Genomic DNA, 27,783 nt, shown 5'->3' with positions numbered 1-27,783 from the left:
TCTTAGTATGAAAAGTCTGAAACTTGGTGATGGAACCTTGATAAAATTGTAAGAAAAGGAAGTCTTTTTTTTTTCGGCACTTGTATTTCTGTTCTTCAGCATAACAAATGTGTAGCATTAGCATTGTCAATAATTGTGGCATAGAGGCAGTTGGAGGACAAACGACTTTCATCACAGCATGCAACACACAACTGAATGTATTCAACCAAATTAAATAAACCAGCGCAGCTCAAACTTTCACAGCAGGAGTAATTGAATTTGTGCTTTGACATAACAATGGGAATACCAATATTGTGATTTTGTGCTGTGGTCTGCCTCTGGTCAAATATGCCAGAGCAAATAGTTGAATTATTATAAGGTTGTAGGAGACAAACACTGATATTCAAATTAATCATGGTGTGTTTGTAACTATCAGGAAATAAAAGCCTTGCCTAGTCGTGTATTTGGGGCACGGTCCCTTCAAGTACTACTCCCTTACCCTGAAGAAAATACCAGGTTCACCACTGGAGGGCAACACAGGCGTACCTGCCGTAGCACACTGCATCCAGCCTTTTTAAAACCGAGCTGGAGCAGCCTGGCAAGTCTATCCCAGCATCACCGACATGGCACACGGATGTCAGCAGCAAGACCCGAATCTTTCCGAATTACCCTCAAGGGCTCCGTTACTTGAGCTAGTTTCATGACTGGCCCCATGTGCCCTCTTAAATCTGCATTTTCACATCTTCCTAGGGCCCTTAAGCTGACCCTGCCTCTTTGTCCCGCGAGTTCTGGTTTCTCTGTTGCCAGCCAGCTTTTTCCAGCCTCGTTTCTTAGTCTCTCTTGTTGCGTTCCTGGGCCTGGGCTTCTTTCCTTCTCTGATGTCTCCCATCTCCACACTGACACAAGCCTTGTCTTTGCAGGCGCAGGAGGTGAGGCTGCCAGCAGCACAGCACACAGGTTCCTCTCAGTCCCTCCCATCACACCTGGCCCACAGCAGCTGTGCAGGGTGCTGGGCACCAGGGCTGAGCTTCTGACTTTGGGTGAGCCACAGTTATTCACAGAAGTCAGGTCTGAGTGGATTTTTGTTAGGAATAGGGTTAAGCAGAGCTGTGAAACAACATTCTTGTTTCTCTACAAACTGATACTTTGTGATGCAAGCATATTTTTCCTTTGCTTAGGGAAAAACAAACAAACAAACAAATACCTGCTATTTGATCATTTCTGACTGTGTTCTGCATGGGGAAAGGTGCTTCATAATGTGACCAGTTCTTCTCCAAACGGTCCGTTCTGACAAGCTCACAGGCAACCATGGATAGGGTCTTAAGGGGAGCAAGTCAAGCGCTCTTGCTAACGTGCGGGTCTCCTAGTTCTCTCTATAATATCAAGACACCTGGATATTAGGATACCTAGACCCAGACCTATCTATGCCTACCTATGCTAAGCCGACTGACTCCAGAACCTGCCCAGGCTGTATGCCACTACACTAAGGCTATATAGAAAAGAAGACACCATGGGAACTGCTCTCCTCTGTGGCAGAATGGTGTGACCATCCCTTGTACTGTTAAAAATTGCTGCTATATTGGTCATGGGGATGGTTATTACACCCCCCGGACTCTTATCATCATCCGAGGAGGAGTGATTCAGTTGTGAGGATTGGGTCCTGAGAGACTAGCCTTGTTTGTCCTCCCCGCATAGAAGTACCTCTCCATTTCACATCTTGGAGGCTTTCCCAGGAACTCTCTGCCAGGGAACATTTCTCGCCATGTTAAAGAGCCAATTAAATGGACTGACAGTGTTTGCTTTGTAAACAACTCATCTCTCTGATACAAGAGACACAGTTTGCTAAACTCAGATGACTGGAGAGTAAAGCTTTAGTACTTTCTCTGTAAGATGTGGACCCTGCAATACCTTCCTGGGGTACATGCACTAGAGTCTGTATCCTCATGAGATTCCTCCCTGAGCTATTTGGGACCAGTAATTGTGCTATGGTGAGGCTCTTGCCCCAGAGTGTTGAAGAGCAGCAGAATAGGCACTGAAAGAAACACGTCTCTGCCAGTTCTCTGGTGCCCAGGCACTCACTGTACATGGAAACTGCTGTCAGGGCCCTGAGTGCACATCCCCTTGCTACTCCCCAGGAGTTTGGCTACACGGCTCTGACATGGCACAGCTGTGCCACCTTGTATCATAGTGCTGGGGAAAATGCTGGGGATGAGAAACAACTGGAAGAAGCCCTGGGAGAAGTCCCCCCACTTTCACTCAGGACATGCTTTTAAGCCCAGGCCCATGCCCTTGCTCCTTGCCTGACCTATGTTTCAGCTATGCCAGTGCCTTGCTGATGCTGATGCTGGTTTGACTCTGGTTTGACTTTAGCCTTGCCTTCTCAAGTTGGACTTGCCTGATGATCTTGACTCTTCACTGACCTGGTCACTGTGACCGGACCTGCTCTACTTTTCTTGCTTGGGTGTAGTGGTGTCAAGGAGTTCTGGCAGAGAACAGTGGCCAGAAGTTGTCTGGAAGGAGCACCTCAGAAAGCCATTGAAGGAGTCCTTACTCTTCAGGATGGGCAGTAGAAAGATAGTTCTCTTGAAATATATGAGCAAGAAGGGCTGTGCAAATGAAGGTGGAGGGAGCAAAGGAAAACTGCAGAACCTCAAGGACATCAGCAAAATCTGATCACTTGCTTACAGTGAATGGTGGGCACTTGGGACTTCAGTCAGGGAAAGAAGAACGAAATATTAGAATTAGCAAAACATGTCAGTGTGAGTGATGCTATCAAGGATTGCTTAAGACATCAGCTCTGTGGGATAAGGCATTACCATAAGCCCTCTCTCTCTCAGAAAAGTTGAGCAGCTGAGTAACATAGGATTATGAATGCTTTGTGTGGATTCTAACACTTTTTCTGTTTACAGTAGAGCCCATAATGGGATACACTGTGTTCTGCCAATAGGAAAAGAACATAACTGCATCAGCTTCATCTTCAAAGTATCCCAATGCAGTGGCGAAAGAGAGACCAGCAACGAGGAACTTCAAAATGCTAAGAGTGAACTAAGATGCTGGACTTGGGTATTCATCTGTACTGTGGTCGTATCTCAGAGATTTCCATTCTACTTGGCTGGAGCTTCACTTCTTCTCTGCTTCTGCCAAAATCAAAGGAGATTTCTTTCTTCCTTCTCTGCATCAACTGGCTGTGCTGCCAAGGACTACATGTTCCCTTCTCTGAACTCCAATGTGTAGTAAGGACCACTAAATTCAAAGGTTTCACCTCTCTGCAGGCTCCTCCTTAAGTCAAAATTTGCTGAAAGCTGAAAAATGTCTTTGAGGAATTAGCACCATATACTTGCCTTGTTCTTTATTTTTTTAAGAGACAGGATACTGGATTATATTAGACCGTTAGTCTGATGTGGTACAGGCGTTCTTATTTTCTAAGTAAAATGATGTTGAGGCAAGCTTTAAAAAATTTGTGTTATAGCTAAAACTAGCTGATTTAAAGAACAAGGAATAACTGGCTAGCACTGGTGAGCTGGCAGATTGTTTCTGATTCTCATAAGGCAGATTGCCAAAAATATGTAGCTGCCTAAGGGTTTTAATGATCATTTATATATATATCTTTTCCTGGAACATAGTTCAAAGTTATATGAAGAGCACATTCTTTCCACATCCTAACTTCTGGCAGAAACCAAAGAAAATTGTTTTATATTTTGGTGAATATTGTACCACTTCAGTGAAGGAAAAAAAAAAAAGCTTTAACTCATTAAAATTTACAGAGATGTCACTGAAGCAGCATTGCTTTTTGCTCTTTAAATATTTTTATTTGTTAAATACTAAATTAACAGGTTTGAAAACATTTTCCTGAATTCACATTTAATTTTAAATAGGTTTGGTTTTAAACAAAAAATAAATATAACCCAAATATTTAAACGTTTGGCTTGAATTTAAAGTTTTAGTGACTTCTAATACAATACAGTGACCTTTTACACTATGCAAAGAAAACTATCTATTTCTGTAAAACTCTAAAGTAACCAAGTTGATTCCTCCGAACTAACATTTATTTTTTTGCCCCAGATCAGGAGGGAGCGGTTTCTCTGCTGGCACAAACAGAGCCCATGTACACAGGGGAATATCTGGTGTCACCTCAGCTGCTCTGATATCAGCGCATCAGAGCCCCAGACTGTCTCAGTTTCAAGGAGCTGCTTTGATTTATGTGCCTTATGACACCTAGCTCTCAGAGTATCGTAAAAAAACCGTCCAACATTAAAATTGCTGAGTTCCCACTCTCTAACTGGACTGTCTCGTGGTGAATTTCTCTGCCAGCTGCTCATATTCATCACTCACTGACCGTTCCCATCACCCAGCTCGCAAGTGCAAAGCCCTCTGCAATCTCCTGACCTTTCTCCCACGCGTACACCACCAACGCCTCTGCTGCCTGCTGCCAGGTATGTGTCCCCATAACCCACTGGCAGGGGCTGATGGTCCTCACACTCAGCTGGGTTTTCCAATGAACATAACACTTCTCCAAGGACCCTTGAACCAGCACAACACTGAGTCCATCAGGGGCTCTTGATGTGCTTGCTGCAGGCGGTCATCAATTCTCCCTGCTCTCCGCTGCTGTTTGGATTTGAGTCTTGGTCGGAGCTGACGTTAGCTGGTTTCCCATTTTTCACATCCAGCTACTGTGCTGGCTGGTATTTTGCAAGTGCCTTGACTAGACAGTTAGATATGAGGTCTTCTCATTAACACGTCTCTTGTAATCGGAAGAAGGCCAAAGACCTGCAAAGTCAAGTTTCTAGCACTGCCTTTGATTTAAGGGCAGTACTAACAGTTAAGGTTAAGTGAGTGCAAGTGCTAGTGGCTGGGAAGGAACTCAGAGGGACAGAAGGTGATGCATGGAGAGCACTGAGGAAGCGAGAGTGACCCAAATGACTGAAAACTCATTTAGGAAAGATCCTTTGCTGAGTAACTTTAGCACAAGGTTGCAATGGCACATCCTCTTAATACTTGTCGCATTGCCTTGCTTTTCAGCTATGTTGACTCACTCTCTAAGAAAAGCTACTGCTACAAATCCCATGGGAGCTCCATTTCTGACTCCTCAGGATCTGGATCAGGTTCTCTCTCTAGCTTTTTCATGCTGGGACCATGTGAATGCCCAGGAGATGGAGAGATCAGCACAGCCTTGTCTTCTCTTCCTTGACAAAGAAAGTCTGCAGCAATTTTTTCTCTTTTGCTAATATAAAAAGTATGTGCCCTTCAGCTCCTGCTTGTTTAGGAAGAGCAGAGAACCTAAGCAGAGATGTGCCTTTTTTCAAAACTGAGCACTGTGTATTATTGCTTTTGAGTAGAAGTGCAGAAGCTAATAGGGCCAACAAAGTTCAGTGGATGTTTAGCAGTGATTTCATTTCTTGGCTGAAACTAAGCATGGGAGCAGTTTAGAGCTGGTGGAAAACAGGTCATGTTACTAAGTCCCAGGCAAATCTGGATTCCTGAGGCAGGGGTTAGTGGGTACGGGTGTTTGAATCCTTGGCGCACTCCCAGCACTGGGAGCTTCAGCTACCGCAACACAGCAGTGCGAGCATCCGAGGGACTGAGATCTGGTAATGAGAATCCCTGTAGTGAAACAGTCCCTTTCAGGTATTGCAAAAACCAGATCCCACTTTCCTTCAAGAAATTGCGCTGTGGATGAAACAGAATGGGAACAGGAGCTCTGCACATCAGTAGTAGTGCAGTGTGGGATTATAATCCTCATCTCCAAGCCTGAGCTGTAGGCTTTGCTCCAGGACATTAAAGGAAGACAGGCTAGCTCCTATGAGGGTTTAGGTAGTGCCACAGATGAGATAACAGAGGTCTTGTTGAGCACACAGAGAAGGTAATTCAGAGGCTCTAGTGTCCTGATTGTCCAAATCAGAGACCTGGTCCTGTTGGCTTCTAGTCTATGTGCCAGGGTTTCTGTGGAAGATGGGACCTGAATGACCAATAGCAGCGCATGCTCAGGCTGTGCTCCATTGTGGAGCAGGGATACAGAAAGAGTGTCAAGGAAATTATTTATGTGTATCCCAATTTACATACTGCCAAATTTTACCAGCCCCTAATCCAGGCATGTTGAATTTATTTTGTGTACAGTTTACTCACTGACAGAAAATACATAAATTTATCCTCTCTATGTACTAACATGACTGAATCTCTTGGCGAAGCTGCAGGCCTGAAAAAAAGTGGGTTTGAGAAGGCTATAAAGCCCTTTCTCAGTAACTATTCACAACTATTCGCCAATCATTAGCCTACTCAATATAAGCAATATAAGGAAAGAAAATGTGGGAATGTGAAGACAACCCAATGGATTCCTCAGCTTTGAGGCTGAGAAATCTGTCTCAAGATGTGCACTGGCTGATTTTCTGCTTTTAAATGCTTCTTTTCAGCCCCAGGACATAGGTGAGGAATTATGTTCTTTAGTGTCTACCCAGATATGACTGGTGTCTTAGTGCTTGCCTGACAAGCTATACCAAAGGGTCTTTTAATCTAAGCGATGTGTCTGTGTAAGCTCTTCCCTTGTCTCCAGGCTGACAGGTAGTAGCCCTTGGTTCCTAATTGCAACAAAATGATCTGGCAATGAAATGGCAAGCAGATTTATCACTGAAATAAATACATGTTCACAAGAGAATGAAAGACAATGAAGCTGAGGCTAATGAAGGAGATATGCAAAGCAACAGCTTTGTGAATAAGCGTGGAAATTTCTGCCAGCATCCTGTGAAACCATGGAATAAATGTAGGAGTCAGAAAAGGGAGCTGTACACTATCCATTCTAAAGTGATCCTGCCTTGCAAATGGTCTGGTTTTGTTCTTGGTAGGGAAAGGTTCCTCACCTCTAGCAAAGAGTTTCCCATTTCTCTTTCTTTACCATCATCTTCTTAGGATCACCTATGGAAAAGTAACCATTTCCCTGTGCCATTGTCCTCAGACCTTAAGAACAAGTTGAAATTTTAGAAGCAGAGATGTGAAATCCAACCTGCTCCAACCTGAACATTGGTCCTGACCTGCTACTCTCCCCTGCATAATTCTAACATGTGGATGCTACCCAGCCATCTTCTGCTAGCAAGCTGAAAACTGTCCCAAGAGCCACTGAAGAACAACAAAATCTGTACCAGAGCTTGGCAAAATGAGTAGCCCTGCCAAAACCCAGGAACATAGGAACCAGGACCTGGGTCCATACAGGCATTGTTGCCTCTGCTTTCCCAAGCATTAGTAATTTAGAAAAGGAACTACCGTAGCTGCTTGGAGGAAATTGTTTTGACTGAACAAAGAAGTACTGGTTTTGGTGCCTTTCTTCCATTGGGAATGCAACTCCAGCAACAGAAATGCCTCAAATATTTTTCTTTAGTGGAAATACTGTGTGGAGTTGTGCAGATCGATATCTTTGTGAGACTTCATGAATTGTCAGCCAACCAGCCCAGAAAAAATGTCTGCAGCTATAGCAATATGCTAATGTCTTAAACTTTTATGTCATTCTTTCTATAGTGATTTGGTCTGTGGCAAGAGATATGGAATTTAAGTTGCTAGTAAGAAACTCAGGTTTGTCCTAGAGTTATAAGTGTTGTGTAGCTGAGCGGCAAGGCTCTGTCTGCATCCACACCTCACATACTTAAACCATTAATTTCCCTGGTGGTCCAGGAACTCTCTGGGTATTCAGCTACATGGATGAGGCAATGGACTGATGTGAGACAGTGGACTGACTTGAGACCAAGCAATCAGCTGAACTCCTAGCCACCTTCACAATTAAATGTTTGACTATAGGAGTCTCCAGGTGGGAATTTTGTACTGCCCTGGAGATCCTGCCAGGCAGCCCCTGCTGTGCCCCAACCGATAACATTTTGGTGTCTAGATTAACATCCTGAGTGGATAATTTGGCCTTCCCAGAGACTTCCAAGGAGGTTCGGATATAGCACTGATCAAACGGTATGTAAATCCTACTTAGGGACTAAAGTAGTTGTCTTCCAGAGCTGTGAGACTCATTACAGCACTCTGTGGGAAGAGACCAAAGGCAGTTCTCTTATGGATGAGCTCTGAGGAGGGCTACAGTCTGCTGCTGGACTGAGGTGGTGAAACACAGAAAGCCCTATTGAAATTCTTCATATGTTGCTGAAATCATGGAGCAGTGGGAATAAACAAGAAATATTGTTTCTGACTTCTGGAGGCAGTGGGGTGTTGGCACACCCAACGGCAAAGTGATGGCAACTGCAATGCAGACAGAGCAATGAGTCCAGTGAATTGTAAACTGAAAACAAGGTGTAAGGAAGTCAAGGCTTTTGTTTCAAAGAATACAGTCCCAAACTGAAGTCCAAGGGGTGAGAGCTAATGGTAAGAAGGGAAGGGGTGGAAAGGAAAATGAGAACTCTGTGTCAGGGCTTTCTGATTCCTTGCCTAATTCTGGGAGAGCCATGATATGTCTGCTGGTTAAGGAGACCTGAAGTCAGCTCCTGCCTGCTGGGTCACCTGTGTTGCCACTCAGGACTTTGCTTTCTGTCCAAATTTCTCATCTGTTGAGCCAAACTGATTCTTGGTGGTGGGTGGCTGGTTACCTTCCCCTCTTAAGGTCTCATCATTCCTATGGCCACTGACACCTGGTAGCCCCCACATACCACGTGCCATAAACTCATCTCTCTCGCACAGTGACAGAAGGAAAGGGGCCTATTAGAAAGATGGGGACAGACTTTTTAGCAGGGCCTGTTATGACAGCCAAGGGGTAATGGTTTTAAACTAAAAAAGGGGAGATTCAGGCTAGACATGAGGAAGAAATTTTTTACAATGAGAGTGGTAAAACACTGTCCCAGGTTGCCCAGAAAGGCGGTAGATGCCCCATCCCTGGAGACATTCAAGGCCAGGCTGGATGGGAGTCTGAGCAACCTGATCTGGTTGAAGATGCCCCTGCTCATTGGAGAGGGGTTGGACTAGATGACCTTTGAAGGTTCCTTCCAACCCAAACTATTCTATGATTCTATGACTCCATATTGTAAAGGTACAAACAAGTGTTTTGGTTCCTACCATGAGGACCGAGCCACCAGAAGTTATCCAGTAGCTTCACAGAGCGGTTCAAGGTAAAGCGGAGAGAAGCCCTGCAGAAGGAAGTGTCAGGAGTTAAACCTGCCCAGGATAACCCTGGGGAAGACGATTGTGAGTTAGCTCTGTTTTTGTCAATCTCTGCAAGATTTACTATCCTGAGAAGGAAGATGTAAAAATTTCTCGAGGCAGAGTGTCAGCTGCAACAACTGTTAATGACAGAACAAGGGGATGTCACTTTTTCCATCTCTGGCTTTGGAGAGACCAAATTCAGCAGATGTCAGCCAATGCCTGCACATTGCTGTCCTTGCTCTGCTTCCACCTCCCACTCTGCCAGTGAGGCAGGCACGGAGCAGCGTTGGGGACAAGGACCGGGGACTTGGAGCTGCCTGCTCAAGCAGCTGTTTGCAGACTTCTCAGCAACCTCTAGCCATTGTAACAGGACCGCTTTTCCTGAAGCCAGCTCTGTATAGTTACAGGCCAGATACACAAAATAAAAACCAGACTGTTTTATCACTTAAGATAAATTTTATCGTAGGCAAATAGATAAATGGTTGGTCAGAGATCGCCTTTCTCACTATCCCCTAAGAAATCTGTCAGCAAAGCTCAGGGGGAAGCTGCACTCAGTCAGAGTTAGCACACAGAAGGTGACTAGCAGGGCCCAGCACGAGAGCAGGAGCCTTGTGTGATTCCACCCTGAGACACAGGAGCCAGCCAGAGACACGAGTCCTTGGTGGGGGGCAGCTTGTGAACAGCAAAGAAGGGTCAGAAGTGCAATTAGTGCGTGTGACAACTGTGACCACCTTCTGTCACCACCCTCAGCCAGGCCAAATCCTCCTTCCTCCCTCTCTTGCACAAAGCTGGGACAAGGCACAGGCCTTATAAACATGCCCAGCTGCTTGTCAGCCCAGGAGAAAAAACAACAAACACAGCCACAGCAACAGGCAGGCCTGTATATGGGCAAGCACAGACTACTGGCAGGCATGGCTGGCTGTCAGACCTTGCATGGGCCCTAAGTAGGGAACTCGAGGATACTGGAGAACCCTTATGGGATTTAGTAGCGGTCAGTCTTCTTCTTGTGGTTAATACTGACACAGGTAGCCCAACACAGCACAAAGGAGACTTAAAATTATAGCATGGGTACCAAGGTACTGTGCAATCCAAGCTACAGGATGTGGAAAACACTGAGGCAGTTCCTTTGATCTTTCTATGCAAGGCATTTTCCTCTGGTTCACACATCCCCATTCAGGGATGCAGGATATGGGGGGAAAAAAAAAAAAGGCTGATGGCTGAAATTCCATGAGATGTTGAATGTTTCTCAGTGAGGGACCAAGTATCTTCAGATCCAGCCAGCTTCAATCCTGCATATCTTGGTCCCTTAGCATGGCAATGGGGCTTTATGACTTCTTATGGCTTCTCAGATACAGGCAGCTCTAGAAGACATCAACTGGGTTGCAGTTATTGCTGACCTGCCCCTACATAAGTAAGAATGAAAGGTGACAAATTCCCATCATCTGTATCCCTCAGCTATTGTCTTTCCACCCCCGTGCTCAGAAGGACACTTGTTCAGAACAGGGTCATATTTTGTGGTTTTTATCAAAGCTTTGGTGTGCTATGTCTTTGAAGTGAAAGTCAAAACTCCAGAACAAGCAGTGTGGGAGGAGGCAGGCACTGACACTATGCAATCTTGCATCTGCCCTACCATATTCCCTGGCCTGAAATTATTTACCCCACTCATTTTTGGGATCTGGTGCTCAGTCGCTCTGCAGTCTCAAGACCTGACATCTCTGTGCAGAATGGGAAGGGTAACACAGGAGACTCAACATGCACTCTTGCTCAGGAGACAAGGCTACCAGAGAACTCTGGGGAATATGCAGGATTAGTCCTATACCACTCTTCCTAAGAAATTTTAGTCATTATCTTAGCAATGATACTTAGCAGGGTTTAAGTGGGTAACATAGTGTCAGAGTCAACAAGGCAGAAGGAATACTATATGTTGCAAGCTTCTAGAAACCACACCAGAAGCCTAACCGGAGAGGTCATGAAGGCTGGACCTCTGCCCTGCCTTAGGTCACTGGGTCAGCTAGTCTAACAGAGTGACTTTCCTTAGTCTTCCTGTAGAAGGAGATGGCACTAACCCCACTGTCCAACCTGGTCCTACCCTCCCTTTTGTGTCCTGAGTCCAGCCAGGATCACAACATGTTCTATATGTTGGAGGTATTGCTGACCTGTGGTTAACCCAAATAGTTTGCTTAAGTGCTCTCTTCAATAATCAACATTTTAATTCTGAGATGACTCATCTGTGACATTGTTGGACCATTATCCCAACCTAAGGCAATGCATATCTGCCTGCACTTTCCCATCTCTGCTCTGTTCTAGTAAACAACTTCCACTTCTTCCTGACAACACTTCCTAGCTGGAAGGATTGTCATGACCAAGGGCTTTGTTCAGCTAATGGATCCAGGCTCAACCCATCTCCCTGCCCCTCCAACACCGAAGTGCTGGCCCATGCCTTCCCCACACCCTGCAGCCTCTGGTCTGCATCGCAGTTCCCAGGCTGCTGCTGAGTATGACTATTCAGGAGCCATGAGGAGTGTGCAGTGCAGGAGAAGAAGGCGCAGAGTCCATAGTGAGCTGCGCAAGAGGAACCAGGAACACAGACCACATGTCCTACCACAAGCCATGCAGCATGCTGCAGGCACCAGGGCACTAGGGCCTGGATTAACACTTGGACCACAGTCGCCGCAGTCAGATCTCACATAATGCAATGAGCTCTGTAATTACTCAATTTATCTCTTCATTCCACCCCAGAGAGGAGTGAAGTACTGTGTCTTTCTCTTCCATTTGGGGCCATCTGATGTCCCTTTGGGGATGACACCAGATCCACCCCATGCCTCATGCCTACATGAGCTGAAATGTTGCCCTTTAGGGTGTCAGGCACATGGCCAGCCCCACTGCAGCCCGTGCAAAGTGACAGCATTTCTGCACGCAGCTCCGTTCCATTCAGCCTCTCCCAGCAGCTGCTGTGGGGGTGATGGGGACAAGCAGATCTTTTTTCAGACCCCCTGGGGACAGGCTTCAACAGGTCTGTTTATTCATTGATTTAAGAAATCCAGCTGGAATTATGATTAAGCCACTGAGAAAAGGAGCCCAGGCTGTGCACTCAGCTCAGGGCAGAGCTTTTGCCACTCTGCTCACTGCTGTGCTTGCTTCATTGAAACCCTGTCTGCACCACCATCAAGGACACAGTGAAATCACAGTGCTGATTTTATCACTTAGCTGCATATCACACAACTTTCTGGCAGCAGACACTCCCTCTGCCAAAGTCTCAAGGCTCTGTGATGAAGGAGATAGAGAAACAACCCTGGCCATTGCCACTGCTCAGTGACAATAGCCCCTGTCACATTGTGTTTGTCATGCAGCACTGATCCTCATCAGCATGATTGGCTCCTGCAAAAGACAGCCTTGGCCCTGATGGAATTCGATAGTTTGATCTGTTTTCCCAAAAAATGTAGTGTTCCACCACTTCAAGTCTGCCTTAGTTTGGAAATAAACCCTAAAATCTTGCTAATCCTTTCTCGTCAAGCCAGTTTTGCATCTTGTGCCCAGCTCTGCTGAGACCACTTCCTGCCATGCTGAGCAGTTGCAAACCGGAGAAGCTGGGAGCCCCATACATCTCCAGTTGCAACACAGTGTGTCCTCAAAATGAAAAATGCCGCAGAATCACAGTATGGTTGATGCTGGACAGGACCTCTGACGATTGCCTAGTCCAACCTCCTGCTTAAAACAGACACAGCTAGAGCAGGTTGACCAGGGTCTTGTCCAGTCAGCTTCTGAATATCTCCAAAGGCAGAAACATGACAACCAATCTTCCCACGTATGTTTGGCCACCATCATTCTAAAGCCATTTTTCTTATGTTTGAATGGAATTCCCTGTCTTACAATTTGTGTGCGTTGCCTCTTATCCTGTCACCCAGTACCACTACGAAGACTCTGACTGTGTCTTTTTTTTGTACCCACTCGTTGGTTATTTATACAGATTGATAAGAATAGGATAGGATAGGATAGGATAGGATAGCATAGAATAGAATAGAATAGAATAGAATAGAATAGAATAGAATAGAATAGAATAGAATAGAATAGAATAGAATAGAATAGAAATAGAATAGGATAGGATAGGATAGGATAGGATAGGATAGGATAGGATAGGATAGGATAGAATAGAATAGAATAAATAGAATACAACAGAACAGACCAGAACAGAATATATTTCAGTTGGAAGGGACATTCATTGATCATCTAGTCCAACTACCTGACCAATTCAGGGCTGACCAAGTTAAAGCGTGTTATTAAGGACATTGTCCAAATGCCTCTTAAACACTGACAGGTTTGGGGCATTGACCACCTCTCTAGGAAGCCTGTTTCAGTTTGTGACCACCCTCTTGGTAAAGAAATGCTTTCTGATGTCCAGTGAGACCCACCTTCCCTACTCCCATAGGGAGTGGGGTCTAGGGCTTCACCACAGCCTCTTCATTGCGCCAAGGGGAATTGACATAGTGCAGCACCCCACTGACAGGGCCGCGCTTGGTAGGGTCTATGGCCAGCAGGCTCCGCAGCATCAGGGCAGCCTCAGCCGTCAGGCGTTTCCAGTGGCGGGGCAGGTCCTCCTCCAGGCCCGTCTCCTGCCACAGCATGAAGTCCTCAAAGAAAGGGTCATCTGGCAGGCTTTGCTCCCAGGGGAAGTAGCCAGTCAGCAGGCAGAAAAGCAGCACGCCGAAGGCCCAGGCATCCAAGCTGGTGTCAATAGGCACCCCCTGGGCATCAGCAGTGTTGCTCAGCTCGGGGGCAGTGTAAGGGATTACCCCAGCCACCAGTTTGAGCTTGGTACCCTTGGGCCGTGTAAGCCCGAAGTCAGTCAGCTTAATGCGCCGGCACTCAGGATCGAAAAGCAGCACGTTCTCAGGCTTGACATCGCGGTACACAAGCCCCCGGCTGTGGATGAACTCCAGCGCACTCACGAGCTGCTTGGCACACTCCTTAGCAGCTGGCTCAGGGATCCCATCCTGCACAGGGAGAGAGACAGGCAATACAGAGCATGCAGGGCATCTTGGCAGCCCTGCCAGCTGGGGTCTCACCTGCGTGCTCTGCACTGGGGAAGACCTCTGCATTACTGGTCTTGCAAGCCTGAAGCTGCTTCAATGTTGTAGACCCCAGAGATGAGAGACCCACACAGCCCATTGCCTTTATCTCCTTCTCTCCAAACCAGCCAGCCTACACAGGGGCCAAATGCTACAGTCCAAGTCCCCACAGCCTTGTAGCAGCACATACCCGGGGTTTGATGATAGAGATGAGGTCTTTGTGCAGTGCTGGTTCATAGAGGAAGCCATAGTACTGGCTGGACTCGATGGCAATTCCAAACATGCTAATGATGGCGGGGTGGGTGGCGAGGGAGAGCGCCACACAATATTCATACAGGAAGGTGTGCAGCTTGGTACTGGCTTTGGGTAGCAGCTTGAGAGCCATAGGAGTCCCTGCAGGTGGGGAGAAGTGGGTTAGACTCCTCTGAAAGTCACTCACATCAAGGCCAGACAGAGAGGGCACTGAGCAGCTGTGGGTCCAGACACTCACAGCCACAGGAAGGTCTCTGGCCCAACGCTTTGTGTGGATATGTCCAATGGACACCTGATCTGGGAACAGGCACTGCCACTGGTGTGAGTTTTGAGCCAGTCAGTGCACACACAGGAGCACTGGGTAGAGGAATGGAAATTCAGCCTACGTGGGCTCATCAGTCTGAGCTGAGACTAGTGGGAAAGAGTAGTGCCAGGGCCCTTTGGGCACTCATAGACCTGAATGGCTTTGGCCAACCCCACCTAGAACCTCCACTCACACCCTCTGTCCACAGGCCTGAGGGCACCATTTAAGCTCAGGCTTGGGGCTCCACTCCTTTCCTGAGCTGCATGGTGGGAGTGCTGGTTTCCAGCTGTATCACATCCATGTCAGTGCCTAGCCATGAGCTCTATTGATTCTGACTTGTGGATTTACTTCCTGGCTTGACCTTGGACCAGCATCACCACCATAATCTTGCCTGATGGTCAGAGCTGCCCCCTGGCATCACCTGTGCCCTGGCTGGGTGCAGTGGGATGGTCCCTGGATGAGGAGGTCCCTATCCTGCCAGTCTCCCTGCGGACCTCCCACCATGCCTGGTGCAAAGCCCCAAGGAGTCACAAGCCCACCCAGCGCCCTGGTGAGTGGAGAGGAGGCAAGACACAGTAGTTCGTAGGAAGCAGTTGGTTCCTTACCTCTTTGCCTGTGGGTCACTAGCATCACGTGGCCATACTTGCCCCTGCCCAACTCCCGAATAACCTCATAGTGCTCGGCCACCTCGGTGCGCACCAGGCTCTGAGCTGTGATCTCCAGGAGCTCCTCTGACACCGTTGGTGCCACTGTCCCTGTCGCTGTCGCAGCTGAGCTCTCGGCCATTGCTGAGCGCTGCAGAAACACCACAGCCCAAGTCAGGAAAATCACAACATGCACAGAGAAAAGCAGATCAGGCATGCCATGCAAACTGTGCTAGGCAGGGTGTGCTTCTGCCACTTGGCGCCTGAGCGCTTTCACAGCTGCGCTAGAGTTGAACTTGTGCTTTTGTACAGTATACCTCCAGGCAAAGCCCTTCATCTTATGAAAGGTCCCTATACAGAAAAGAACCTCTCTCAGCCCTCTGATCCCTTCTGGTCTCCAGACAGATGCTTGTCTTTCTCTAATTGTAGTCCCTGGAACCTCTAATTTCAAAGATCTGGAACACCTTTCTGTGTCTGTACTAAAGCTTGGCCTTCCAGATCCCTTCTTAGTCTACTCTCCAAGGTGTTAGGCAACAAGCAAAATGTTAACAGAGCCCCAGATTATCAAGCATGACCCAGTCCTCTTGCTCTCCCTAGACTATTGCAGAAAGACCATGTCTCTCTACACAGAAACCCACCCCTACTGCTTATTGAAGAAAGCCCTTGAGGTAGCAGCAGCAATAGACTTGCTCCTTAGGCAGAGGCACAGCTAGCCCATGACAAAAAAGGGATTACTAGTCAGAGTCAGTGTGCTCCGAGCAAGCCAAAGGGAGCTCAGTACCTCACACGCCTGCTGACATTTCTGACCCAAAGTCACTCCTCTGTGCATGCGAGAAACTTAGACAGGAAGGAAGCTTGGACACCAATGGCATTTTGAGATACAGCCAGCTGCTTCAGACCCATTTCAGAGAAATGCTTTTTTCAGCCCACCCATCCAGCTACAAGTTAGCATTTTAAGGCATCTGTGGCAGCACTCCCTGACTACCTTCCCCTGCTCTGAACACAGGCACCTCGGACCTGGGAGTGACCTCTGCCTTCAGAGCAAGGTTGTACAACCACAGGATGATCAAGATCAGAAGACCACCAAGTGCAACCTCCTGGTCAGAGCAAGGTTAACTAAAACAGGTTGCTCAAAACTGTGTCCAGTCCAATTTTCAGTATCTCCAAGGATGGAGACTCTACAACTGCTCTGGACAACTTGTTCCACTGCTAGATCACCTTTGCAGTAAAAAAGTTTTTTCTTATGCTTAAGTAGAAATTTCATGTTTCAATCCATGCCCATTGCCTCTTGTGTTGTCACTCAATATCACAGAGAAGACTCTGGCTGTGTCTTTTTTACACTTTCCCATAAGGTATTTATACACATCGATAAGATGATTGCCTCGAGCCTTGTCCTCTTGAGGCTAAACAAGTCCCAGCTCTCTGAGCCTCTCCTCATATGAGAGATGCTCCTGTATCTTAATCATCTTCATGGACTTTTCCAGATTAGTTCCAGTATGTCCACATCTCTCTTCTCCTGGGGAGCCCAGAACTGGACCTGCTACTCCAGATGTGGCCTCACCACTGCTGAGTAGAGGGGAAGGTCACCTCTCTTGACCTGCTGGTAATGCTTTTCCTAATACAGTTCAGGATGCAACCCAAGAGCCTGAGGGTTGCAGCATCCTTGGATATGTCTTAAACAGTGTGCAGTAAGACAGAGCTGTGGTGTAAAACAAGTGGCTCACCTCTGCATATACAAAGTCTGGATCTCTTCCCATGAAATATTCTGACTCACATGACACCTTTTGGGGGAGTAAAGTGATTTGCCCTACATTTCTGCAAAGGCTTTGGCTTGGTGTGAGAGCCAACAGCAGCCAAAGTTAGTATAGTCCGCAGGGAGTTCAACACTGAACAAGTGCGTGCATGGGAGGAGATGAATGGGAGGCTGGGGAGAAACTCACAGGGAAAGTATTTTAGAGATTTTACAGATTACTGCCCGGCTGGCACAGCTTGAAAAATTGCAATCAGCGAGGGCATTGCAGAATCCACAAACAGAACCACTCTGCCACTGACATTTCCAAACTGCTGTTGACACTTTTAGGTGTCAAAAAGAATAGCTGCAAAAGCATTTTAAAGAGTCCTAGCTAGGAATAAATTTAAAATGTAACAGACCTTTGAAAGACATAGACATCCCCTTGATATTAGATAGGTTAAACCCACACTAAATAGAGAGTGGAACAACAGGAAAGAGATCTGCTTGTCTTGTGCGGAACACATTAGATTTATATTTGTGAAAAAAATATGAAAAGATCTCTTTTGTAAGACAATGTTTCTCCTATATCAAATTCATGGTCACATACAAGTTCTTGTCAGCAAATGGTTCACGATCTTCTCAGGTAACTTAATTTCTCAAACTTGAGTTAGATAAAATTTATTCCCTTGTAGGCCGACCACCTGTTAGTGCTATCTAATCCAAAGGTTAGAATCTTCTCGCTGTATCCACTTAACGTATTGTTCAATAATGATATAATTTTCAAATACCTATTAATTAATCTGGTTTTGTTTATATTGAATTATTTATCATACGGTTTATCTATTTTTTATATGATTCATTAATTATCTCCTATTTACTGTCTGAAAACTTGATTTGTGAATGGGATGGTATGCTTCTCTGTATATTCTTCGTTCTCACTCCAGCTTTGGGAGTCAAAACACTTCAGTCCATAAGCTTTTTCAATTGAAAAAAAATAAATCCAAAAAACCTCTTGTGTCCTTCCACTCCACATTTCAAGCAAACTGCAATACAAATGGCAAGGATCTTTACTTCCACATATAACCCCACCGTTATGGGAGGGCAGATTGTCTGGGTACATCAAAGTGAAATAGCCAGCTTGGAAAAACAGACAGCCAGAGAATATGGGTAGGATGTCTTGAGGAACACTGACAACCCTGTGGATCTGATCAGGGCTCCATATGATGGAAGCCCCAACTGCAGTCACTCTAGAAAAGTTTGCAGGCTTTGGCCCTTGCTGCCCTGGAGGAAACTGATTACAAGACACAGTTCATGCTTCAGGAAATAGCCAAAGTTGTCAGGTCTTTCTCTGAGATGCCACCACCATTAACTAGGAAGCTAGTAAAGTGTGCCTGGGTGCTCTGCACCTACCTCAGTTACCTTCCAGAGTGTCATTTGTCCTTTGCAGAGTGACAAGCACTGGGGAGGAGGCCACCAGGGCCCTGGCCAGGGTGGACTCATCATTTAGCTGTGCTGTATTGAAGGCAGCAGGCAGGGTCATTTTCAAAACTGTTCTTTCCTCCACTATCCTTCCTGTGCTTCATCCCTACTAGAGGTCCTGGCTCCAGGCTGTCGACACGTGAGAAACTCTGATTCCCTAGAAGAGTCTCTAATTATAGCAACAAGAAATTCACATCCTTTCCACCATCAGGAGATGCTTCCGAGCTTCCTGAGGAGTTGAGGAGCAGCTAGCTTATGGAGATACAGTGTCTTAGTTTAGGTAATGTTATTATGGTTCTTCAACCAAAATGATTAGTATATTTGGTCCAGAAAAGCACTTCATACATGTCAAGAGCCAAAGACAGTGCAATCTCTGTATAACAGAGATGGTGCTATGATGACAATCACAGAGGTGTTTAGGCTGGAAAGGACCTCTTGAGATCATCTAATCCAATTTCCCTGCTCAAGCAGGGACAGCTAAAGCAAATTATCTGAGAAGGTGTCCAGTAAGTTTTTTAATACATCCACAGATGGAGCCTCCATAACCTCTCTGGGCAACCTATCACACTGTTTAGCCGTCACCATGATAAATAAATAAAATTAAAAATAAAATAAAATAAAATAAAATAAAATAAAATAAATAAAACAAAAAAGGTGTTTTCTTGTGTTTAGATGGGATTTCTTATGTTTCAATTTGTGCACAGTGTCTCTTGTCCTGTCAATGACCACTACTAAGAAGTCTGTCTCCCTTTCCTTCATTCCCTCTCATCACGTTTTTATATATATAATGATAAGATCCCCTCTGAGCCTTCTCTTTTCCAAGCTGAAGAGTTTCAGCTGTCTCAGCCTCTCCTCATATCAAAGATGCTACACTAAAAATTGCTTTGAGCATATGGCATGTAAAGTCCATTTTCTCATCTGAGCTTCTACAGAGCTTTAACCCAAACCAAATAACCAACAACATTAGGGGCATCTCTCACAAAAAGTCATGCGGACTTGATCCAAAGACAAAATTTGGTCAACTATAAAAGCCGGTGTTAACATTCTTGCTGCTACATATTTATAAGATATCCTGATCTGAATTTACTTAACCTGCTGCTGAAGTTTCTCAACCAGAGAAAAGAGTTTTTTAGTACCTATTGTATTTCAACTGACTGTTGCAGGGTTTACATGTACTATGGTCAAAGGCACGACCACAGCCTATGAGAATATATTTTGAACTACTTAGATTGAATAAAACTAGCAGGGTACAGTCTAAAACTCAGGCTATGTATCCAACCAACACTTTACTTAGGCTTCACAAACCATCTGGTACACTGCTTCTGCAGCGCCCACATCAGTTAGTTTAAAAACAGATAGGATGCTTTCAGAAATTGTAGTCATATTTTGAATAAACATCTCTATGCTCTATGATCAAGACACCTCTCAGTCTTCTTATTGATTAAATGCCTTCATCAACTTCTGTCCAATTCTCAAACCAAGGTCTTTTGTCCAACTCTCAGATCTGTTTTATGGCTCTTTTCTAAAGCCTCAACACTTTTTTCAGTCCCCCACGTTAAAACACCGACTGCTCCTGAGGGAATGCCTCCTGTGAGGCATTGAGCCAGAATTGTCTTCTGCCTCAGGCTGTGGTCCCAAGATCTCTTTCTGCAGGAATGCCACACTGAGAACCAGCACTACCTTATATACCCATTATGACTCCAGAGCTTTCCTGAAAAACTGTTTTTCTAGGGGAAAACTCCACTTCTCCACAGGTCTCCCTGGGTGCCTTGTTTCTACCTCAATACTTTTCCATTGCCTTTAGTAAAGCTCATTTTGCTCAAATGGACTTGGTTTATCAAGTAATTCAGACCACTTAGTGTCTCTGTTGTTACCAAATCATCAGGTTTGTGTCTGTCTAGGGTCTGTGTAAGGACCCTATCTGCAGGGGTTTCCCATCAACCTCTAAATTGTTGACAGGAGTTCGGAGCAATTCTCAGACCAGTATTGGTTTGTAGAGCACCTTCCAGAAACATCCCATGCACTGATCATTCCCTGAAAGCTATCTGTAGAAATTCATCCTGACTTTGGTCAAAATCAATAAGGCACACATTTATAATGGATTGAAAAATAAGTCCACTATTGTGGAAATCATCATATTTTAGTGGCGTCCTCACCCTACACAATTAATTTTGTTAAATCCTGACTCTGTTAGAATACTTTTACCTTTGTCAATGATCTAGGAGACAGCACTGAAATCAACCAGAAAATGTTTGTAAGTGATACAAAATGGGTTTGGGTAGTGTTATGGTTTAAGCTGAGCTAGGAATTCAAAACCATGATAGCCACTTGCTCACTCGCCTCCACCCTCAAATAGGGCAGAGAATCAAAAAGGAATGGAGAAACTCACGGATTGAGATAAACACAGTTTAATAAAATAAGAAAATAATACTAATGTACTATTAATAATACTAATACATATATAAAATGGAGAATAAAAAATAAATTAAAATATATTCAATGCAAATCTTCACGAACTCCGTTCACACCGAGCAGCCAGTCCCAGGCAGCAGCACCTGGTCCCAACAGCCGATCCCAGAGAGAAGAGAGAAAAAGGCAGAAAGGCCCAGAGGCCTCTGCAAAATGGCAGGATGGCAACAGGCCGAACTAAAGAAACTCCTGAACAGAACTCTATCAAAACAGAGCAGAAATCAAAATGAGTCTCTGTCTCTGTCTTCCTCCTCCCCACTAGCCGGAAAATCCTGACTCTCCTTAAATATGAAGCGTGACACTAATGGGATGGAATATTTTTATTGATCAGTCTGGATGTCAGTCAGAGACTGCCCCATCTATGCCCCTCTTCCCAGCTCCCTCACACCTGTGGGCTGAATGCTCAGAGACCTTGGCTCCCAGATAACAACTTAAAAACATTAACTCTGTCCCAGAGTGTTATCTTCTTGTTCTTAAACTAAATCCAGACAATTACCGTGCTAGCTGTGAAAAAGAAAGTTTTCTAGCTGCATGAAGAAAATTAACTCATTTTCAGTCAAACCAGCACAGGTAGATAACACATTGCTTGATGAAAGTAGTGCATGCACATACGCACATACAAAAGTGTTTCAAATGACCAAAGAAGTCAGGAGTTTAGCCTAGCATGGAGTAACAGTAAAAAAAAAAAAAAAAAAAAAAAATTTAATCAGAAGAATCTAAGTTCTTCATGCTGCTTTGTACATAAAAGGTGCACTGTGTGAACCCAAAAATGTAGGTCTGGTATAGTCTCAATTCCTTTGCAGACCTTAATATATAGGACGGTACAGAATTGCACTACAAATAATCTACAGTGATGTAGACACACATCTTAATGATACAGATTGAAGCCCAGGAGAATAACTGTACAAGGGTTACTGATCTTGCAGGTTGCACTCTTGCATTCATTCTGCCCAAAAAGCATCAGATGCAGAAAACGTCAGCAGTGAGATGCATACTAGCATTTTCCAGATGCTAAATTAGGAAAATAAAGTTCACTTAAAAAAATAAATAGAAAAAAAAAGCCATTCTGCTTTACATAAAGTAATCTAGATTATAATAAAGGAGAGATTTGTTCTGAGACAATGTGCCTCTCACAGTTCACTGTAGTTTCTGCCGAGGTTCTTACAAACAGATGCCCTGAGACAGTCTGAAATTTAATCTCTGAAAATCAGCTGAGTTAGGAAAGCTGTATTTCTAAGAGCTGGCCACCTGCTAATGACTTCTGCATGAGAACTGAGAATATCGTGCATCAGTGGAATTTGTATTCTTATTAGAAATGCATTCCTTCCATTTGCTCTGTTTTGCACTCTTATCTATCTATTTTTTATTATGGTTTTTAGAATGTTAAGAACCTATCGATGTGAAAGCTTTGTTTCTCTAGGGTAAACTTCCTGAACTCTTTTGGTGGCCAGTTGATGGGTCACCACAAGTAGCTATTGGATGTTTTCTATCTTTTTAATGGTATCAGTGAGACCACAGTTCAACATGTTAGTGCTGGTTTCCACAGTCTGACAGAAACAGGCACAGAGAAGAACTATGGGAATGACAACACGGCTGAAAGTTACAGGGAAAACTTAGAGGGGAGCAGTCTTTTTAGCTCATCAAACAGACAGCGAAGAAGTGACTCTGTCATCTGTATGCATGTTTGTGGGTACTAGAAGTTCACTAAGGAGGGCATTATATAAAGCATTATAATAAAACCAATAGCTGAAGCTGAAATGAGGCAATTTCAGAACTCAGTTGTTGTGCAGCTTTTGTGAAGAAGGATATTTGCCCCTAAAATCTCATCAAACAGTATGGAAAAATACACTTCCACCTCTGGAACTTTTAGCTCAAGAATGGCACCTTCTCTTTTTCCCCAAAAGGTACACTTTAGTGCAAACCACTTTTAATACAGGCAAGAGATCAGAACGGATTATCGCAGTGGTTGTTTCTGGCCTTATTGCTGATAGATTTATGAGCTTCTTTCTAAAACTGGTCAGCAGGCTAGTACTTAATCTCGCTGCAGAGAACCGCATGACTGTCCCCTTAGCAGAACTATGTATTGCTCTTCTGAGGCAGAAACACTTCGCAACCTCCCCAGAAAGACCCCCGCCAGCCTCTCCCCAGCAAGCAGGACACCACTATCTCCATGCAGCAGCCTCCTCAGACAGAAATCCGCAGCAATCTTGCTGGGGCCAAGCCACATCACACCCTCCTCTCAACCAACCAGCCAGTACCACGGCACCATCCCACTGGACATAACCGGACACACGGCAACCTTTTGGGGCAGAGCCACCTAACAAGCTCACCATCAACCAGATGTGGGAAATGGGTGCACTCCACGTTGTGCCGGCACACTATGACGGAGTCTCCAAAACCAGTTTGCGAGGGGTGGGCTCCCAGTCATGCCTTTTTACGTGCCTGTCCGCTCTCCTTCATCCTGCCATGCTGTGTCCTTTCATCCCACACTCCCTCCCCGTCTGTACCAAGCCTCTCACCTTCTCCAGCAGCACAGCACTGCTGGCTGGCCGTGGACTGCCTGGCTTCCCCGCAGCAGCCTCTGGGCTGGGTTCAGCCTGTGCCGAGCAGCCGGAGGGGGCTGCCAGGCATTACGGGGCCAAGCGTGACGCTCCGCCCCTTCCCCATGTCTCTGGTCCTGGGGGCAGACTGCCTCCCTGCTGAAGGTCACCTCTGGGGGGAGGAAGAAGAGAGGGGGAACGGGAGGAGGTAGAGGGCTATCCATCTGCCCTGTTTGTGGAGGGAGAGGTGTTGCAGGGATCAGGGTGGGGTTGTTGTTTCTACTCTAGCCATATCATCACATGCCCCAGGGACCTTCAGCAGACCCACCCTGTTCAGCCCTTCCCTCCAGCTTGGGCTGTCCTTACAGCTGAGGGAGCAAAGCAGCTCCCCAGGCTGGGGCATGGTCCTTGTGCTGGGGCTGTGACAAGTAAGAGCACATCCCTGACGGTAGAGCTCAGAACAACCGTGGGCTGCCAGCACTTGCTCTTGGCCACCAAAGGGGCTGAAGACATGTCAGTCACAATTGCCTGTGTCAGTGGACACCAGAGACCAAGCACAAGCCATAGGTGGTTCAAAGCCCCTTCACAGGGCCAGGCTGCTCACACAAACCAGTACTACAGTGCATTACGGTAACTACAATGACTTGCAGGCATTTCACCTATTTTCAGTACCTCCACCAAGACTTTATTCCTGTGCCAAAGTCCTCTTTCTTCCACCCAAGTGTGGAGAAGAAAGCAACTTCTGGGGACATGGATGCCATGCAGGGCTTAGGTCTTGGCTCTGAGGCACCGTATTTTTCTCTCACAGAGATGGATCAACTTGCGTATCTGAAGGAGTGATGCGTGCAGCTGTGACATAGGAGTGTCACAGCATGGGTCTGTTCCCTAGAACTGGGGCCATGCAGGGGACCTGTAAGGCTTCACCTGACCTGATGAGCCTCTGTGCTCCCTCTGGGGGCACAATATGGTGAGGAAGGCTGAGAGGAGACAGAGGTGAAAACCAGTCTAACAGGAGAGAGCAGAGCAGCCCCCATAACCATAAGTACTCTGGGTCTCTAGCACAGGGCTGAACCTTCTTGGTTGCTCTCTGAAGGGAGGGTAATTACACCAAAGGCTTGTCACTCAGTGCTCTGCCATCCATAGGGGCAGTAAGGTGAGACGCACTGTCCCACCATCACAGACCTCTGAAGAGCTGGTCTGCTGCCTCTCAGAGATGGTGCAAATCAGAGGGCAAGAGGAGTAGCACAGTCAGGATCCCAGCTGTCCCTGTGCTTCTGGAGAAGAGGTGGGGAGTGAGGTTGTCGTGTTGATGACCTAAATGTCTTGTGCCATTCAGGCTGCCCCAGCACACTCATTCTTGAAGGATGCTCCAGTGACTGGGAAAGGCCTTCAATGTGCAAATTCTCTACAGGCAGGAACATTACAGCTGAGGGTAGCACAAGTTTATAGGAGGAACCTATCCAACATCCAAGAATTCAGCACTAGGATAAATGGTGTAGTCTAAACACTAGTCTCCAGGCACATGGCCCCTGTATTACCTAGTCTTCTTGGGGACAAGAATGAGTGAGACTGTTGCCTCTACTTGAGACACAAGTCAGAAGTTGAACTAAAAAGTGTCCCTGAAGACTTGTTTGAAGTCACAGTTACAAGTCAACACTGGGAAAGGAGCCCAGATTCCCTGACTCCCCGGTCCTTCTCCACTCCACTGCCATCAGTAGCTCAAACCTAGATCCAGATCTAGGAACAAAATACAGTAGTCTTCATGATTTTTCAGATAATTTTTTAAGAGACAGATTCCCAATATTTTCCATTCCTGCTGAACATGGGACCTGCTGAGTGGTTTGGCTTAAAGAAGAGACCTGTTTCACAGACTTACCTGCAGTCCACCAGCAAGCAGCAATTTATCTGAGGGCTGGTCCCCTTCCTGGAGTTCATCTGCCACGACATCTGCAGGGCTTGTCATGCATCCCCATGACACAGAGAAAATGTCACATACTGTTTATCACACATGCGTGTGAGACTCCGTGCTCTCTGTTCCCTGAGGATTTGGCACAGACCAGCGGTTGGACATCCTAGGGCCTGCTGTCCTACTAATTAAATCAGCATTTGTGCATTTCGGGACTTCTTTAATTTAACACCTACAACTATCTCACCCTTGCTGCGCACATTTTGTCCTGCTGGCAACCAAGATATTGGTCAAAGTCAACACTGGCAGAGCTGGAAATATTATGTAGCCTTTGTCTTTTGGAAAGTTGGTCCCAGGCTGTGGTCTTGAGGATACACTGTCTCCAGTCACGCAGAACCATTTGTCTTCAGCACTATAGGCAGACCCACAAAGAATCTTGAAATAAGGCAAAGTCATTTGTGGATCTCTACACATCCTTCACGAAAACTCTGTAGGCAACCATTGGAGGTGGAGAGGAAAAGTGGGAGAAATAAGGAATTACAAGTATGTATTATTGTCCACTGCTAAGATTCCTTTTAGATGAATGTTTACATTTTGTGACACACAAGCATTGGAGATGGCCTATGATATCTAGCAAACAATTAAGAAAATGCATCCTTTTCCTCCTCTGAATTATTGTTGGGTTTAGCATGATAAATATCCTGTCCCTTGCATGCTTGGCTCAGAAAAGGCAACACAAATTAAAATAATGCAACATGAACATTCCCTAGGGCCAGACGTGGCAGCCTGTGTCACAAAGTCATCACAGTGACAACCACATGAGGAACAGATGGAACTAAAGCAACTGCAGTGAAGGGATGCAGTCAAGGAAGGACTCTCCCACACCTCTTTAGTCCTTGCTTTACTTCCCTTATCCCTCTTCCTCATTAAACACACAACAGTCCATTTCACTCTCATCAGAACATCAGCAGTTCTTCAAGCACACACCATACATAACTCTAAAGTATCGGGGTTGAATTCCTGTTAGTGAGCGCTGTCAGGTAATGCCAGAGGTATGGTTGCAGCTGGAACACCAAGAGGATTGGCTGTTCCAACACACGGTTAGCAGGACACTCAGTTTCTCAAGTGTTGGCCTTAGTGTTAACTCTTTTTCACAATATCCCTGGCTAATGACTGGTGATTTCCACAGGAGGTAAGTTGTGTGAGTAGGTCTGTACTCCTGTTTCAGGGTTGCCCAACCCTACATGGCTCTTTAGTTTCTATTCTGTACTTTGAGAGGCACCAGCAGTGTCTAAGGTGATGGAAGATTTGATGCCATTTGAATCCAAGAGAGCACTCTTTAGTGGTATGGAGGCTTATCAGCAGGGTTATGTGTGAGAGAAAGATGCTGAAATATGAACATCAGGCTCCTTTACTTGGACTTAAGATGGCACTGCTCTTTTAATATTGTAGTCTATGGCAATACTCAAGTTGCCCATATATATTCAAACTGACTATAAGCATTTACCCAGAACACCACTGAAGACAGCTTGTCAGAGCAGTCATGATTCTCTCATTTCCAGTACCCAGTTTTGCTCAGCCCTTTTCAGAACCAGTTTTGTGTCTGATGCCAGGTTGGGAACAAGTCTTTGACTTTCCCCGTTGCCTTCGTACTTCTTCTATTAATAATTCTGTGAGCTGCCAACATTTTCCTCCCCTCCAGTCTCAGCAGGCAAGCAAGCAAGTCAATCTGCAGGGTGCTACAGGGTGGGGGCTGCCTCCTGGCCAGAGAGCTGGGGCCCTGAGCTCTGCACAGGCAGGGTACTCAGAGGAGTCCACCAGCTGCACAGACCATTTGTGCTCTGAGGTCATTCAGAGCTACCCCATCGTTGAGGAATCCGCTGGCTGCTTTCCTGACAGCGCCGTACAATGTCCCACCTCGCCTGCCAGCTAACACAACATGCTCATGCTGAGCCCAGGACCTGCTCCCCAGGGGTGCTTCCCAATCATGTTCCCCAGCTTCAACAGAGCCCCTCACACCCAAAACCTCCTGTTATCCGCTGACCACCGTATCTGCTTCAAAACGCCATGCCCAGTCCCGTTTCAGTCTCCTCCCTTCATGTCGCTGTTGGGTGCGTGGGTGCAGAGCAGTTGCAAGAGGCAGTACTAAGCCACTGGGATCCATAAGCACTGATCCCTGTGCCTTGGACCAATGCTAGGATTGTGTTGTTCCACCCCAGCACAGGGACAGGGACTCACAATAGTTCTGTGATTAACCTTTTCCATTGTGATCTCTCTCAGCCTCTCCTCCAGGACTTA

At 45.9% G+C, this 27,783-nt stretch overlaps 1 protein-coding gene across 1 annotated transcript; it reads right to left on the bottom strand.

Annotated features, from left to right (window-relative positions):
- Positions 1-70: 70 nt before the first annotated feature.
- Positions 71-23,803, bottom strand: LOC135985726 (serine/threonine-protein kinase SBK2-like). The gene is given in 6 exon segments (XM_065629293.1): positions 71-14,084; positions 14,350-14,552; positions 15,321-15,510; positions 23,559-23,657; positions 23,659-23,772; positions 23,774-23,803. Coding segments are annotated over 6 exon segments (1,191 nt in total). The 3' UTR covers positions 71-13,529.
- Positions 23,804-27,783: the final 3,980 nt, after the last annotated feature.

Source organism: Caloenas nicobarica, chromosome 2, assembly GCF_036013445.1.
Source record: "Caloenas nicobarica isolate bCalNic1 chromosome 2, bCalNic1.hap1, whole genome shotgun sequence".
In the NCBI taxonomy this organism is placed as follows: domain Eukaryota; kingdom Metazoa; phylum Chordata; class Aves; order Columbiformes; family Columbidae; genus Caloenas; species Caloenas nicobarica.
This window is presented reverse-complemented; position numbering and strand designations above follow the sequence as displayed.